At 39.7% G+C, this 15,340-nt stretch overlaps 1 protein-coding gene across 2 annotated transcripts; it reads right to left on the bottom strand.

Moving 5' to 3' along the window:
- Positions 1 to 8,749: 8,749 nt before the first annotated feature.
- On the bottom strand, positions 8,750 to 13,817 carry copz1 (COPI coat complex subunit zeta 1). Of its 2 annotated transcripts, XM_029505995.1 has the most exons (9): positions 13,740 to 13,817; positions 13,242 to 13,310; positions 12,083 to 12,164; positions 11,899 to 11,990; positions 11,057 to 11,112; positions 10,871 to 10,948; positions 10,702 to 10,753; positions 10,569 to 10,607; positions 8,761 to 9,950 (listed from the first exon to the last, which is right to left on the bottom strand). In XM_029505995.1, exons 1-9 carry the CDS (start codon positions 13,755 to 13,757, stop codon positions 9,903 to 9,905), a joined length of 534 nt encoding a protein of 177 aa, XP_029361855.1. In that variant the 5' UTR covers positions 13,758 to 13,817; the 3' UTR covers positions 8,761 to 9,902. The 2 variants fall into 2 exon arrangements, with proteins under 2 accessions (XP_029361856.1, XP_029361855.1); XM_029505996.1 differs by lacking the exon at positions 10,569 to 10,607 and having other exon boundaries at positions 8,750 to 9,950; positions 10,714 to 10,753.
- Positions 13,818 to 15,340: the final 1,523 nt, after the last annotated feature.

Below are 15,340 nucleotides of genomic sequence, written 5' to 3'. Positions count from 1 at the left end.
CTTAGTTTCTGCCTCTTTGCTGGTTGTTGAAGGCATACAAGTCTACTTCTGTTAAGGGACATAAAACAATACCTTGATGATGACAATTGTCAGTGACAAAATCTCTATCGTGATCAATCAGTCAGCTAGAACAACAACAGATAGCATGCGTGTTTTGTTACTTTAGGTTTGTACAAAATCTCATCAGCACCACAAGAGGGAGTTGTGTGCCAAGATACTGCCTGTTTACCTTCCTCGAGACGTAAACAAACAGATGATACATGCACCGGGTGAAGCCAAGTGCTCTGTTGTTTTTACGGGCCTTTTATGGTAATTGTTAAAGCCGAGACAGCAGATGATCAATACACCTTAACAACAAAGCAATCACTGATAGCATGCCCCGGACTTTGCTGAAAATTTATGACCCAGATATGATGAAGCATTCCACTACCTGGGGACTTGGAAAGAAATGTAAAAATTTGTGTAAAAGTTGTCACATTTTATGAGTTTGAAAATCAGAGCTTGCTAAAAAAAAATCTGCAGTGGAGTAATGTAAAACAAAGCAGCTCGTCCTGCTGTGATTATTTGTTTAAAAGGTTGCTGCATAAAGCAGTCTCCGTCTGTGTAACAGCTAATGTCGGCATCATCAAACAAAAGGAAAGAATTTCTTTCAGTGCGCTGCCCCGTCATCCTGCCTGTGAGGGTATTGCAACAGCAGTTGTACCTTTCGAGGTGCGGATCACACTCTTTAGCACCTTCCTCTTTGCTATTGACCAGTTCTTTAATTAAAGCATTAGGATAGGCACGATGAGATCAGCCTGAAAGCTGCTGGGAGTGTGTGTTTCCTCCCACGGGAGACATCCTCTCCCTCTGCAGCCTGATTTACAGCACCCACAGGCCCCTGGTACTTAACAATGGACCTCCTTAAGTGAGGTAGATGGGGAGGAGATCTGGGAGGGAGAGATAACACTCCATCTTCATACACAATGTGCTGAAATCATCTAGGTTCGAAATCATCTCTGTGAGAAAGACTGATCATGGGAGTCGGCCCAGAGTGTTGGTCTGCTGCCTTGTGCGCTCCATGAGGGAGGAGAATGCTCTCAAGACTGATAGCCAGCTCACCTCTACTGTCAGAGGCATAAAGAAAAAACAGTCCAAACAGAAAAACAACTAGTAAATCTCAGCTGACTGCACATTTGTGGCTCTGTAAACATATGGGTGGTTCAGAGGTTTACCCCCCCAAAAAAAGCCAAAATGTTCTGTGTCCTACAAATGTTTGGATGCCCCCTGATCAAATACATCACAGGCTCACAGTGAATAAATGAAACCCTCCCAACAATGGCTCCTGCTATCTCCCTCTCCCCAAGGTGTGGAAGAGCCTTTCATCTCAGGCTTTGATTAATAAAGGGATCACTCGTTGGTTGAAAGCAGCAATCTGCAACCCCCCACCACCACCCGCCTTTCCAAAAAACCATCCATCATGCCTGTGACAGCCCACCTCTCTGTGTTAATTAGCGGTGATATTTAAGCTGTCTGAGGTGTTGCATGGCCATCAGCATGGTGGTGCAGCTCATCATTAAAATTTCAATTCATCTGTCCAGGTTACTCCCATTTCCCTGGACACCTAAGTTAACATCAAACGCTCACACAGACAGGGCGTTTGCTGTAAGTGGTGATCAAGACATAACATTAAATGAGAACACGACAGATTTTTTTTCCCCCACTAAATAAAAAACAGACATGATGTGAAAGGAAATCTGAAATTAAACTGAGAACATGCCCCTGCTGCCGTACTCGCTGCTCGCTTACATACATTTTAATGTTAACACACTTGTCCCAGCACAGATGTAAAAACATCAATTTGACTTATCACACTTGCTCAATAATTATTCGATATTACATGAAAGAATTTGCCATACATTCTAAGTTCTTGTCAAACAATGAGAATAGAAAGTGTGAATGCGCTACCTATTAATGATTAACAAATTATTGTAATATTCTCCAATGCTCGGGGCTATTATTCATAAATAAATTATGTATGTAATTGAATTCTGGTCTACGTTATAACCAAAAGGCATCATACCAATATGAGAACCTGAACAGCGCAAAATCAAAGAATAGTTGGTTAAGTGAAAGGCATTTTCACACATGGCAGCCATTTTACACCAGTCTGAAATGGACAAAATGGCCTCCAAAGTGTAAACAAAATGACAAAATACAGTATCTGTAAGTTGCCATTGTCTTACTGTTACTGGTACCAAAATGTTTTAAATAAGGCTGTTAGAGAGTCTACAGGCCACCTGCCTCACGTAATGTCTCTAAAGGGAAGTGTCCTGTCAAACTGTGCCTCAAACTGTCCCATATTCAGATGCCTTCCGCCACTTTTCTCATTAATGTTACTCAACAAGATTAATGAGCCTGCAAACATCATTCCCGCTCCTCAAAATAAAACTCTGAGGTGGGAACAGTCACCTGCTGACGGGTAACAGGGGAAAAGTTACGTTCAGCCTAGTTGCACGTTTTGATACGTTCCAATCATGAATATTCATACATGAAAATGAAACTTTGGTGGAATTTGCAACCCTCAACTTTAAAATTTGCTTCTTTTTGTTTCTTTCTTTCTTTTAGCAATTTGGCTCATAACAGTGAAATCCAAATATCTGCAAGTTGGTAGGGGTTAACTTTAAGCTGCTTCAGCTATGTGAACTAACGGTCACGTCAGCTGGGACACAATGTGCCCTTTTCTGCAGCGACAGAAGCTATTACACAACCTTTGTGCAAGTTAGCTCCTTTTATACAACACTGCAGATGAGTGTAGAGATGGTTCACACAATGTTCGCTGCCACTTAAAAAATGTTCATAATATTTAGAGAGAATGGACAAAGGAGGTCAAGAGGCTGCAGGGTACTGAGGGGGGGTCTCTCTTATGCCATCTATAGCTTTGCTAAAGGTCTGTGACATGAAGATGCAATTACAAAGATCAAGTTCAGTTGTGCAGGACCTTGTTGTTAAGATTTATTTGGCCCAAGAGTCATCCACATTCCCCTTGACAGAACGGACACCCCGGCGCCCCGCCGACAGTGTAAAAATCACTTTCCAACAGAGGTGCGTTTAGCCTCGACAGATAAATTAACATGCCTTGGCCTTACGCCACCCTATTAATCTACAGCTTGTTGGGACACGTTTGGACTGGGCTACTTCTCCAGGGAACAACCCACCAGCTGTACTGTCGGTCCCTCAGTGTAAACGCCACCGAAGAATTCCTCTAATGTGTCACATGTAATAGTCTTTTAAAAGGGGCAACATGCTAGCAGGAAGGCTTTATGTAACTTCACATGAACTGCTCTCTCATCACTTATGATGGTAGGCAGGCGCGGAGCCGCTGATGGTTAAGTCTTGTATTGTTTGTGGGATTCATTGTTATCAACTGTAGGATTGTACAGCCTTTATCAGAGATACCACATTGTTGTTACTGCAAACAAACCAACAGACGAGCTAAGCTGAGCAAATCTCCAGCTTCGTTTGTTGGCTTTGGCCCTACATGATATTCAGGCTAATGACAGACAAATACACAAACTCAGGTGCGCTGAAGGTGATTTACTGGCACATGTAGTGGCCACTGTCATTAAGTTTAATATGGAAATTGGGCAATTTTTGCTTGTTTATTAGGATCTAGGGATGGCAATATCAGTGAGTGACCTCCTCCACCAACAGACTGAAACATCTCAACAACAGTTCAATGGACAGATGAAAACTTCAGATTCAGCTGATTTTGGTGATCTGACTCTAACACTCCCACCAGGCCAAGGTTTCCACTTGGCTTGTGATATATTTCTGGATCAACTGGACTGACTGCAGACTTTTATGTTAATAATGCATCACACACGATGCCTTGACTTTTATCCTGATGCTAGTCTCAGGTTGACATTTGTAGTTTTGGGTAAAATGTTTCCGCGACTATTAAATGAATTGCTCCGAGGTTTGGCACAGACATTTGTGCCCCCCACCTCCCAAATTGGATTAATTACAATAACTCACATTGAAAGTATGACTCTGGGTTTGGCATTTAACTTAAAGCTGAACTCTGCCAAAGCACATTCTCACAAGAGTCACAAGCAGGGCTGTGGGCTATTAGTCCTGTTAAATCAATATTAACCATAATAATACCATAAGGAGACTAGGTCAGTTTTAGATCATCACAGTCAAGATTTGGCATGTATGTTTATCAGAATATCAACTATCACCAAAGCTTTTCAATAACCTCTAATAGTAGGTTTTTGTAAAAGAATCCCTCTTAATTAAATAATTCCACCATCTTAAAATGAATCAAAGTGACATATTGAGGACACACCGCACAGAGCAGAAAAAAAGGTTCACAAAGGTTCACAAACAGTGCATGATCCTACAGAAAAGACTTAATTTAAACAGATAACTCTTTAGAGACATATTTGTCTCAACCTCTTCTATCACACCGCCGAGCTATCCATCATCCCCCTGAGTTCAGAGGGATCATATCTGCTTAAGATGTAAAACCTGTTTTCTTTCTCTGACATGGCACGTTGTCAGAGGGCATGCTGTGTAACCCCAAGTTAGCAAGTTCACGAGAAGGTCTTTTATAAAATTATGCAATCCCACTTGACAAGTCAAGTCCAGGGCTTTCCTCTGTCTTTCCATTTTCAGACAATTTTCCACTTGAGCAGACGACCTCAAGTGTGAAGTGAAAGAGTAAAGAGAGGGATTTGATATCCAAGGGAAACGGTGCATGAATTCACTAGGGGTTGATAGACGGGGCAGGGGCAGCTATGCTATTTACCCTTAGAGATTTCCATGGGTCAAGGCTGTTACAGGGCTACATTCTCACTCTTCGGGATCTCGTTGCGATAGACTGTCAGGTCTGATGAAGAGATAAGCCGCAGACAGATGATGGTGTTGCACGAACAGTGGAGCTGCACTGAGCAGATACAGTAGTCAGATGCCAAAGTGACTTTGGCAGTTTGCTGCTGCTGATCGGCGATGAGATATAGTGATTTACTCAGTCATTTGGGGTCCTCTGACCTCTGAGTCAACCAAAAACCTGCTGATTACAGGAGACATGGGATGAGAGGAGAAATAAGTAAGGTTTAGACATTCAGGTAGACAAACCCCAAATCAACAGCAAAGTGGGTGCATGCAGACAGGCACAATGGCAGCTTTCCATGTCTGCCTCTATCTCTGGAGCTGAATTGCTCCACGTCTTTGGCATTGATAGAATAGTGTGATGTTATTTGGGCGTTCAGAGCTCTCATTGGAAAGACTCCTAGCATTTTCTCCTATCACAAATGTCTCTGTTTCTCTGCTGTGCTCTCAAGAAGGTCTCTTCTCCTCTCATGACGTCAGGACTATTATACTCCAGAGCCACCTCCCTTCAGGGATAAGATTTTACGATTGCAACCTGACACCATTTCTGTGTCCTATAAGGCACAGAGCTGTAACTCACTTCAAAGGCAGGAGGCATCAAATCACAGTGCACCCATAAATTTACCTGTCAAATCTTGGCCAATGACAAGGCAGCATTAAATCTCAGCTGTCATGCTGGCGGCCAATGGAAAGACGATGGCAGTAAATCTGTCAGGGCTGCGTCTGTTAACGGTGTTGTGGTGTGGTTGGGGAATCCGCGGGGAGGGAGGGGAGAAAGTGAGAAAGTGTAGATGACAGAGTGTGGGGGGAACAAACTGAGGGTTTAGAGGTATGTCACACAAAATGCTTTTCTCTACATTCTTTAGTACCTGCTACAAAAAAATACGCACACAGACTTTGTAAAGAAGCGAAGTGCTTGCCAATGAGTTTTTTGAGCAAAACAAGACTAAACATGGCCAGAGAGAAAAAAAAAAAAAAAGAAGAAAGACCCAGATGGATGCAGTGGAAGCTGAGTAACACCAACAGCAATGCTCATAAAGCTTTATGGCCAGCAGGGCTCTTTCTGATGTTGACTGTCTACAGTGAAAATGACTGATGGCCTCCCTTTAGTGCTCTTTTGCATCACTGCTAGACCCCAACTTAGTGTTGACTGTTTAACAACAGCAGTAGCCCAAACCCTAACCACTGACTGTCATGACACAGCACCATCAGTGGCAGCGACAGACACCCAGAAACACACTGCCCTCAGGATTATAGCCAGCATGTCAGGGGCTGGAGGAGGGGTCGACTCAGGTCCAGCTGAGGCCATCCGCTAACCAGATGTGCTCCAGCCATGCAGCTTAAGAGGATGATGGGAGTTTCCCCTGCGGCACAGAAAACCTGAGCTACTACATTTGAGAATTTTGTTTTGCCATATAAGCACAAAGAAACACAACATGGCCCTGCTGCATCTTACCAGTCATAGTTTTGACCAGAGAGTATTTTCACATCCAGTGCTCCTGCTCTATCACTCTTCTAAAGTATGCTCTCTGCGAAGAGTAATGCACTGCACTGGCACACAACTGTGGGGAAAACAGCAGAGGGAAAACACATCAGGTAGAATATTTCCTCGATTAACAATGCCCTTGGTGGTGCACTTTCATTATCCTATCAAAGTTGAACATTTTCATGTAATAAATCTTATAGGTATCATAAAATAACTGGTCCTGCAAAGGCAATGCTATTCAAACCCCAAGAAAAAAGCTTTCCCTTAACAAAGCCCACAATTTTTTCACCAACCTGTAACGACATCCAATAAAGCAACCACATTTGCGGTGACATTTTTATCTTACATCAACAAAAAAAAATTAAACATTAGCATCAGAATTTACAGTCATCTTATGTCATTACTATGAATACTGTTTTTTTCTCTTCAGCAACATAAACAGTGTGTTGAGTTATGGCAATGGCAGGCAGGAGCCCAGTGTTGGAGGTGTTGTTTTTGGCAGTCTTTTCCTGGAGTGGCCATGATTCTCGGTTCTATGGGAATCCATAAACAGACCCGAAGAGAGCAACTGGGGCCATAAACTACATCATGCTGTTGGGATGCTGCTCAGGCAGAGGAAACAGGCCTGGGCCCATACCGTCTTCGCTCTGCATGCATGCATGCATGCATGCACACACGCACGCCTGTACACACGACCATCACATGCACCTTTAATAGCCTGTTTTAAAAGGCTATGTTTACAATGATTCTGTAGATGTGCTGGTTTAGTTTGTTTTGAATGAATTAATGCGGTTTAAGAACAGATAAGAAACAATTTCCTATCATGTTACACTGCTTTCCTGAACACAATACTAAAACCATTATGTTAAATCTTAGCATCATTTACTGAGGGGAAATGGAGAGCAGTAGAGGTAAAATGGCCTTGTTAATTTTAATACACTGGGTCATTAAACATCATGTGGGTCTTGCCCTTTGTCCCGCTTAGACAATATAATAGCACTTCCTTAAATATGTTTACTGTATTGGATCCAACATACTGTCATTGTTTTCCCCAGCGTTGTTTCTCTTTAGCCGGCAAGACATTGAATGGGTGCTCAGGCCCATTGACTATGACATAAAGACTCTGAAGCTTACAGATGATGATAATTTATTGACTCTAATTCACAGTCCACCCTTACACACACACACACACACAAGAAAAAGAGCGACTCTTTCACTCTATGCATCGATCAATTACAAAGCTCTAGCCCACACATCTCTGACAATTTTACTGCATGTTATGTACAGCATGTCAAGCCATGGCGTTTCAAACTGTTATACTCATTCCCATATAATTAATATAAATTACCTCACTGGTTTTTTATGATGGTGCAACTGTAATTAGCGAATGAAAGCAAGTCAGTGAGTTGCCGATGGTGCCTCGGGCTATCTAGATGAAGAGCGAGGATCTGGAGAGGCACCTTGGGGGGAATAAGTTTTAACCCTTACACATCTCTATCGTGCCCCCTCGGGAATCTCATCTAATCACATTTACTACCATCTACTTCTGCTAACCATGTCCTCTTTAACCTTCATGGTCCTCCCTCTTACTGAAACCACACACTGAGACAGAAGCTGTCCTAATTATACCAGCAAACTGGTGCGATAACAGTAAACTGATGTGATAATGGAGTTCATTTATAGTGATTACCTCTCCCTTCCTTACTGCTCCTTCTCCTGTAAAGCACTTAAAAGTAGCAACAAACCATCCTCCATTCATGCCATATCTGCAGCCATAAAGAGCCACAGATTCAAAGGGGCTGAAACAAACTGGAGCAAAGCCCAATGAGTCCGCAGGTCAGAGCCCATAAAGTACCACAGACTAACCTGCTCTCGCTGTATGCAAAAACATCGAGCCACACATGCATCCAGGTGCTTATACATACATTATTTCCCAAATGTTAGCTATGATTGATATGTAACATAATTTTATTTAACTGTTTTGGGGATTATTTTTATTTGTTGCCAGTGAAAGATATATGAAATTTCCACCAGGGCCAATAAATGATATTTATTTCAATATTACTACTAATTCGTCTGAGCTCTTTCACGAAAATCTGCTGCTAGTAAATATATCATCCCTGTGACTTCATTAAATACAGATACGCAAACTTCTTAAATATGCCAATCTGCAGCAAAATCATTAAGTTCTCATGCTGTGACATGTCTGTTTGACCAATGGACATGACATAACATGCCACATACAGAAGATGACATGAGGTCTCTCCAAGGAGACAGGAGAAAGAGACAAGCTCTGTAACAAGACCCGTGACCTGATGTGGTTCAAATTAGGCATGGTTGGATCTGTTCTCTGCCAGAAAAAAAAAAAAAAAAGAAAACCTTCAAGTGATCGGCAGGAGAACATATGGGGATTCCTTGTTGGAACAAAGCAGATCTGTCATTTCAGCTCCTTTAATATGCATCAGATATCAACGTGATGTAGTGCCTTTTCTCAGATCCAGTTCTCTCAGGAGTGGATCCTTCATTTGCATTAAAATGAGTGTATGGCGTTAATGTGTGAAGGTGGGGGTCCATACATGGGAGCACACAATTCATGATGCACAGTGCCTCTCTACAGGCAAGACATGAATCAAGGAAAACTCCATAAAACTTATCTGCATGTGACAGCACACAGTACAATGTAAGCTCCTGATCACAGCTGCATGAAAGGGTCCCCCCAGCTCCCTGTCTTATTGTCAACAGTATCTGTGTGCGTTGACGTCAGCACTTTGTTGCAAAAGCCAGGAGATGGAGCCCTTGCTCTAGGGTTCTTTGGCTCTTGCTGAGGTCTTGAGGATCAAAGAGCAGAGCATCTCTAAACTAAAGCAACACTAGCTCTTACAAACCAGTTCAATACATAGCATGTAGTGTTGGACACCCCAAATCTGTTCACACAACCATGTCAACAAATTTATTCATGTTAGCTGATGATGGAAGATCTCAAATGTAAAGAAAATTCTAAAAAATATATCTCCGAACAGTGGCGTCATACTAATTGTACAGTTTTTAATCATAGTATTCATGTACAGTAAGTGATAAGACCATGTTTAAATATAGTACAGTGATCTGAAGGAGTCGACCTCAAATGGATTGAAAGTCTTATTCTTGGAGACACATGGAATGTTGTGATAGGCAAAGTTGAGGTTTATCAATGGTTTATAGAGTAATACACTCAGTTAAACACCCAGATCCTGTCATTAAAAAAAGAGAAAAAAAAAGAGAAGAAGAAGAAGAAAAAAAAACAAAACAAAAAACATACATTATAAAACAGACCAACCCGAGACTGGAATGTACACCATATCTTATCTTTAGGATTTTGTCATACAATGAATGTCTGCTTAAAAAATAATCTAGGAGTGGGACTGGATCTGCCAGTGGTACCCCTCACAGCTTTGATTGAGGAAGTTTAAATCAGAGGACAAAGAGCATGTGGATCAGTGCCATTAAGACTGGGCTTAACAGTGGCTCACTGGTAAACTGATGATCTGGTAGATAGGAGGGACTATCGTAGAAGCGACCACTTGATCTGTTCCTTGGCAGACTGAAGAACCTGTGGAGGAAAACAAGATTATACCAAATGAGACAAAGACTTGGGAGAAAAGTAGTAAAAAATAAATAAAATAAAATAAAATTGATGTGCATTTTGTTGGTGAGCTAAAAAGAATGAACAGAAAAGTTACAAATTCAAAATAATGAACAAAGAAGGATGAACTAGTGATGGAAATGAGGAGTAATGGGCAAGATTTAATTAATCATCTTAATTCATTGAATAAAGGCTGAATCATAACCATAAAACATGAAGATTGGCGACAGCTATTAATCATGGCCAGAGGAGGGATGGTGGTAGCCAGTCTCAGGCCTTTTAAATGACAACATTAATCAAAAAGAGCTCACTTACACGGGCAGACTCATGTAAGAAGTTAAGCACAGGAACCACCGTTGGCTACCAACCACCTTACCACAAAATAATTAGGAGTCGTGTACACTGTCATGTATATAAGAGAATACAATATATGACAACCTAAAGGCAAGTGACAAAGCATGGGTAGAGGAGAAAGACGCAATAACAATGTCCTTGTGTTCAGAGGTGCTGAAGTAATGTCAATAAACTAATGGAGCTTTTAAACTTTATAGCAGAGAGAAGATCAAGACAGGATGTTTTTCTCACCTGGGTGACTGTCTGCTCTGTCAAAGGAACATCATCCCCCTGCAGAAGCAATTATGTTATTTTTACAGCTGACAAACGCAACATCAAGCTTTGCTTTATATTTCTGAGAGGACAGGTCAGGAGCAGAGCTTACCCGGAGAGCTACACGGTGGACAACTTGCTGTGGGTCACTCTCCAGGATCACCCTGAGGGAGGCAGCAAAAAGACATGCTAACAGTTAGTCATCCACTTTACTAAAACTTATAATTTTTCCAAGTGATTTCTTTGCATCACAGGACCCAGGTCGCTTAATTTTCACTTACCCTCCATCCACAATCTCATCCACAGCCAAGAAGAGACCCTCCATATTCTCCAGCAAAGCCCTCCTCTCAACATTTTTTCTACAGAGTAAGACAGAAAACATATATTGAGCTTAAACTTTGTAGATATCAGGAAATTAATGTATCATGACATTTTTTTGGGAATAAATAACAGCTGCCAAAACATACCTCAACATCTGACTGAGTGAATCAAAAAGGCAGTTTAGAACAGCCATAAGCATAAGCTGTTGAAAATAAAACAATACATCAAAATCTGTTCATGATTTATGGGTCAACAGTGTCATTTGAGAAAAAGAGTTGTCAAGAAGTATTGTGTATTTTCACTTAATGTTGTTCACAAAATGTTAATATCTTCACGAAGGCACACAATTTCTGAAAACTTTTTCCTTGTAGAACTTCTAAACTTAACTAATAAAATAAAATGTTTTGTTTGGTTTATTAGATCATAGATAGTAGATTGGAGTAGTAAATTGAGAATGATTTTTGTATAACTTTTATTGCCGCATATACTATGACATAATAATGACATGGCTCCTGAATAATATGTATCAAGAGGCAAAACTGCTATACAGCTCAAAATATATTTTCTAGATGAATCATTGCAAAAAAAAAAGAAAAAAAAGAAAAAAAGAAAAAAAAAAGTCAATTTTCACCAATTTCTTCTATGATAAAATAAAAATGTCTTTCAGGAGACAAGTACAAGTTTCTTTAGTCTGTATACGAATATGCATAAACTGAATATATATGTTAATTAAGTGATTACAGCCGGCAAGTAAAAAAAAAATGTGACGTGTAAAATTTAATTTTAAAACTTTGGCGGGGTACACCCTGGAGGGCTCCAATCCCCCCCGCAACCTGCTAAGCAGTGGAAGATGATGAATATCAAGGACAGATGAAATTGTGGAAGCCTCCAAGTGTCCTTCTATTTTAAAATATATTACACAAGGTAAAGATCACTGCTCAAGAAGTTGATGCCTTTTCTTCTGTGAAAATCTAGAAATTAAATTTACCTCATTTTCATGGGAACTTCCAATCACATAAAAGAAGAGGTCGATGTTGCTCTTGTAGACAACAGTGAGGCCCTCAAGTAGAGCGATCTCGCCTGAGGGTGTACACACACAGAAAAATATTTTTTATCAGATATGCACTGAGGGAAGAATGATAATTCTAGTAAATATGATCAATATATCTTACTGTCTGTCCTGTGAGTTTTGTTGAATATGTTCTTCTCAAAAGCCTTCTGCTCCTTCACCGTTGGATATGTGTCATCATAGTACTGCAGACACATTTGAATTTAAAAAGTTCCTATTAAACCACTTTAACTGTTTTGAATTTCTATTGCAAGAATAAAGGTGGTGGCAATGCTATTCTTTTCACTGTGGGAAATAAAGATCCAATATATACAGTTTATTGATATCTGCTTAGCTCTTAAGACTTTTCCTTCCTACTGGTGACATGGATACTCTTAAAATCACTCACTGATACTGATACTGATACTTTATTTATCCCATGTATGGGAAATTTGTCGTTATGGCAGCAAGCACAGGCATAGAAAAAAAAATACCAGAATTGAAACAATGAGTAAAAGTACTAGAAAAAAAAGAAAAGAAAAGAAAACATAAAGTGGCAGTGACAATGATAAAGTGACAGTCAAGTAGTGCAAACTAACAAACAAACAAATATAAAAAAAAAAAGTAATGTAAATGTAGTTAGTCCAGAGCGCAGATTTTATTGCAGCAACAGAGGCATTTTATACTTATCATTTCCTTGGTGCCGTTTTTGCAAACAACACCTAAGAATATGCTGTACTTTGGTTGGAAAATATGCTATTGATGCTCCAGTGAGTATTTAATTAGTGGCACCATATTAATGGTGATAAAGGATCATGTCACCCAGAGCAATGGGAAATTTTTATAAGTTTAAGACAATAATGAGAGCAATTAAAAGAGATAGAAAGCTTCGACTTCACAGGTTATGTTTCAGGTAGGATCAAGTTCCTGTAGATTTTTATCTTGTGGGATTCGTTGCCAATATGAATATGAAGGCCAAATAGGATGTTTTCAGCAAAGATTTTTGCCTTTGATTGTATCATTTTTTTATGAATATTAAGTGAAAAGAAATAAGGGGGTTAATGTAAATTCCTATATATAGGACCTTGATTGGAACAGAATATAGTAATTCTTGTTTTGTGTATATATATATAAAAAAGACTGGTTATGTACTTATGGAAAATGACCACTAATATAGTCATTCTACAGAGAAAATTTGCCTGCTGTTTTACTTCAATTAAAATAAATGAACCTAATGCAAGGAAATGCACGCTAACTTAGTTTCCGTGTAGGCTAATTCTTACCTTGGCATACAGCCTGTCTCCATCGTTGTCCAGAATCAGAACTGCTTTAACAGTATATAGAGATGGTTCCTGCGGAGGAGGCAGATGCAGCACCGATTTTAATTTCAACGCATGATTGTTATTAAATTAAACTGGCGATCCATGTGTGACCGCTGCTATCTGTCAGATGTTGTCTCGGTGAAAACGAACTACGACCTGCAGCCATCACGGGGTGAAAGAAACAGACACAATCCGACAGTTCAACAATGACACACACAATCTTTCATAAGATTAGTCTCCAGGTTGAAAGAAGGCAGGAAGACATTCCACTTCCACATCACCGAAACTCACATTTACAGTCTAGTTAGCCAACAAAGGAAGCATCTGTGAACTCCATAGATAAGTTTCACCGCTTCAACAAACAACCATGACCAAATAGATTGTATGAAGTGATAGTAGATAAGCTTTTGAATAACGACACAACGACTGAGGAAAATAAATAGAAGTCGTAAACATTACCAGAATGGGAGAATCCATCTTGTTTCGTGTTAGCAGAGCAGCTAGCAGGCTAACCGTAGCCTACGTAGCACGTACAGTAAATGAGGCTCCTTCTCATTGGGTGACGCAATACGTAACATTGTACGTACAGGGCAAAGGTCAATTGGCTAAAGGGAGAGCTGCCAGTAGAGAAAAAATATTTAATTTATTCCGGTTTTACTATGTTAAGTTAAAAGTAGTGTTGTATAATGCAATAACTGGATGACTAAAAGAGAGGATTTCAAGCAACCCTATACCCTGATTTACACCAAACAACACACAGCACAGCTTATTTCTTCATCCTTCTTCAGTGCAGTGGCAGGCGAAAAAGGTTTTCTTGTTGTTGTTTGTTTTTTCTTTTACATCTTCTGTTGGCCAAGGTTATAGTAAGACATAATGCACGTTCTGTAATATTTTTTTCCCCAAACAAACACAATAAATGCTTTGATCGTTTGTTTTTTTTTGGTTTTTGTTGTTGTCGTTTTTGTTTGGTTTGGTTTAATCTTAAAAATGTTTCAGAAAATTTGTTTAATCTGTACATCAAATTTTTTTTTTTGTTTAGATTTTGTATTAATCAGCAGAATTTGTCGTGTAATCACGAAATCTCGTTCTAACCCCCTACGCCTGTCATGTAGTGAAGTGGAAGAATGAAATAGATTAAAATGAAATACTTTTGTGCTTATACGTTATGCACACACTGTATGTAAATACAGGATCCACATTAGTAAATGTACTTTAATTACCACCACTGTAGCTATGCCAGACCTGCAGAAGTTAAAAACAATGTGTTTAGGCTAAACCCCAATGGCCTACCACTAAGGCTGAGAGTCAAAAACTACTAGGAACACTGCAGTTAAACTATAGTATTGTCCTGAATAATGATAAAAAAAAAATGCGTAGCATTGCATAGTAACAACCAAGCTCTCATTTACAAGCCATTTTAACTTGCTCACACTCATCAACATCTTTTTCAGGATCCTCCTACATTTAACCAACTCCAATTATCTTAGTTCCCACTTCTGGGAAACGTTTGGAAACACAGGATGATGGGGATTTCCCTCTATCTCACTCCATAGATGACATCACAGTTTGACCTTACTGTAAGATATTTTTGGGTTTGGATTTCAAGTAATACGGGAATACATACAGTTCTAACCTAATATATGCGTGCATCGTTTATAGCTGTTCAACTGCATACGGTCATGAGATCGAACTTACGGTGAAATGAATTCATAACAGTACTGTGCAAAGCCATGAAATGTTGCAATACTACACTATGTTTACACAATTCAGCCACTACAATTTCAAAATGACTGAAAGGAAACAGTGTACTGCCTTTAAATACCTCATACTTATCAGCATTGCTATCATCGTGCCTTGTTAGAAATATCTTCATACATTATGTGTTTTTATGATTTATGATAGTGATGATGACTGGCAGAGTTGGTGGTGGAGATGAAATAAGCTATTAGAAAAATGTTGCACCTAATAGCTGAAGAACCTTGAATAATAACTTACGAATTAAGCATAAATAGACTTCTGCAGAAAATCTTCAAAAGCAAGATGTGATAAAGCTATTACAC

This window comes from Echeneis naucrates, chromosome 7 (genome assembly GCF_900963305.1).
Source record: "Echeneis naucrates chromosome 7, fEcheNa1.1, whole genome shotgun sequence".
Classification (NCBI taxonomy): domain Eukaryota; kingdom Metazoa; phylum Chordata; class Actinopteri; order Carangiformes; family Echeneidae; genus Echeneis; species Echeneis naucrates.
This window is presented reverse-complemented; position numbering and strand designations above follow the sequence as displayed.

Bases quoted from the DNA above. Each gene is read 5' to 3' on its own strand.
- copz1 (XM_029505995.1), bottom strand. The intron at 12,165-13,241 runs GTAAGAATTAGC...ATGTGTCTGCAG, and splicing joins GAGACAGGCTGTATGCCAAG to TACTATGATGACACATATCC. The intron at 11,991-12,082 runs GTAAGATATATT...GTACACCCTCAG, and splicing joins CAAAACTCACAGGACAGACA to GCGAGATCGCTCTACTTGAG.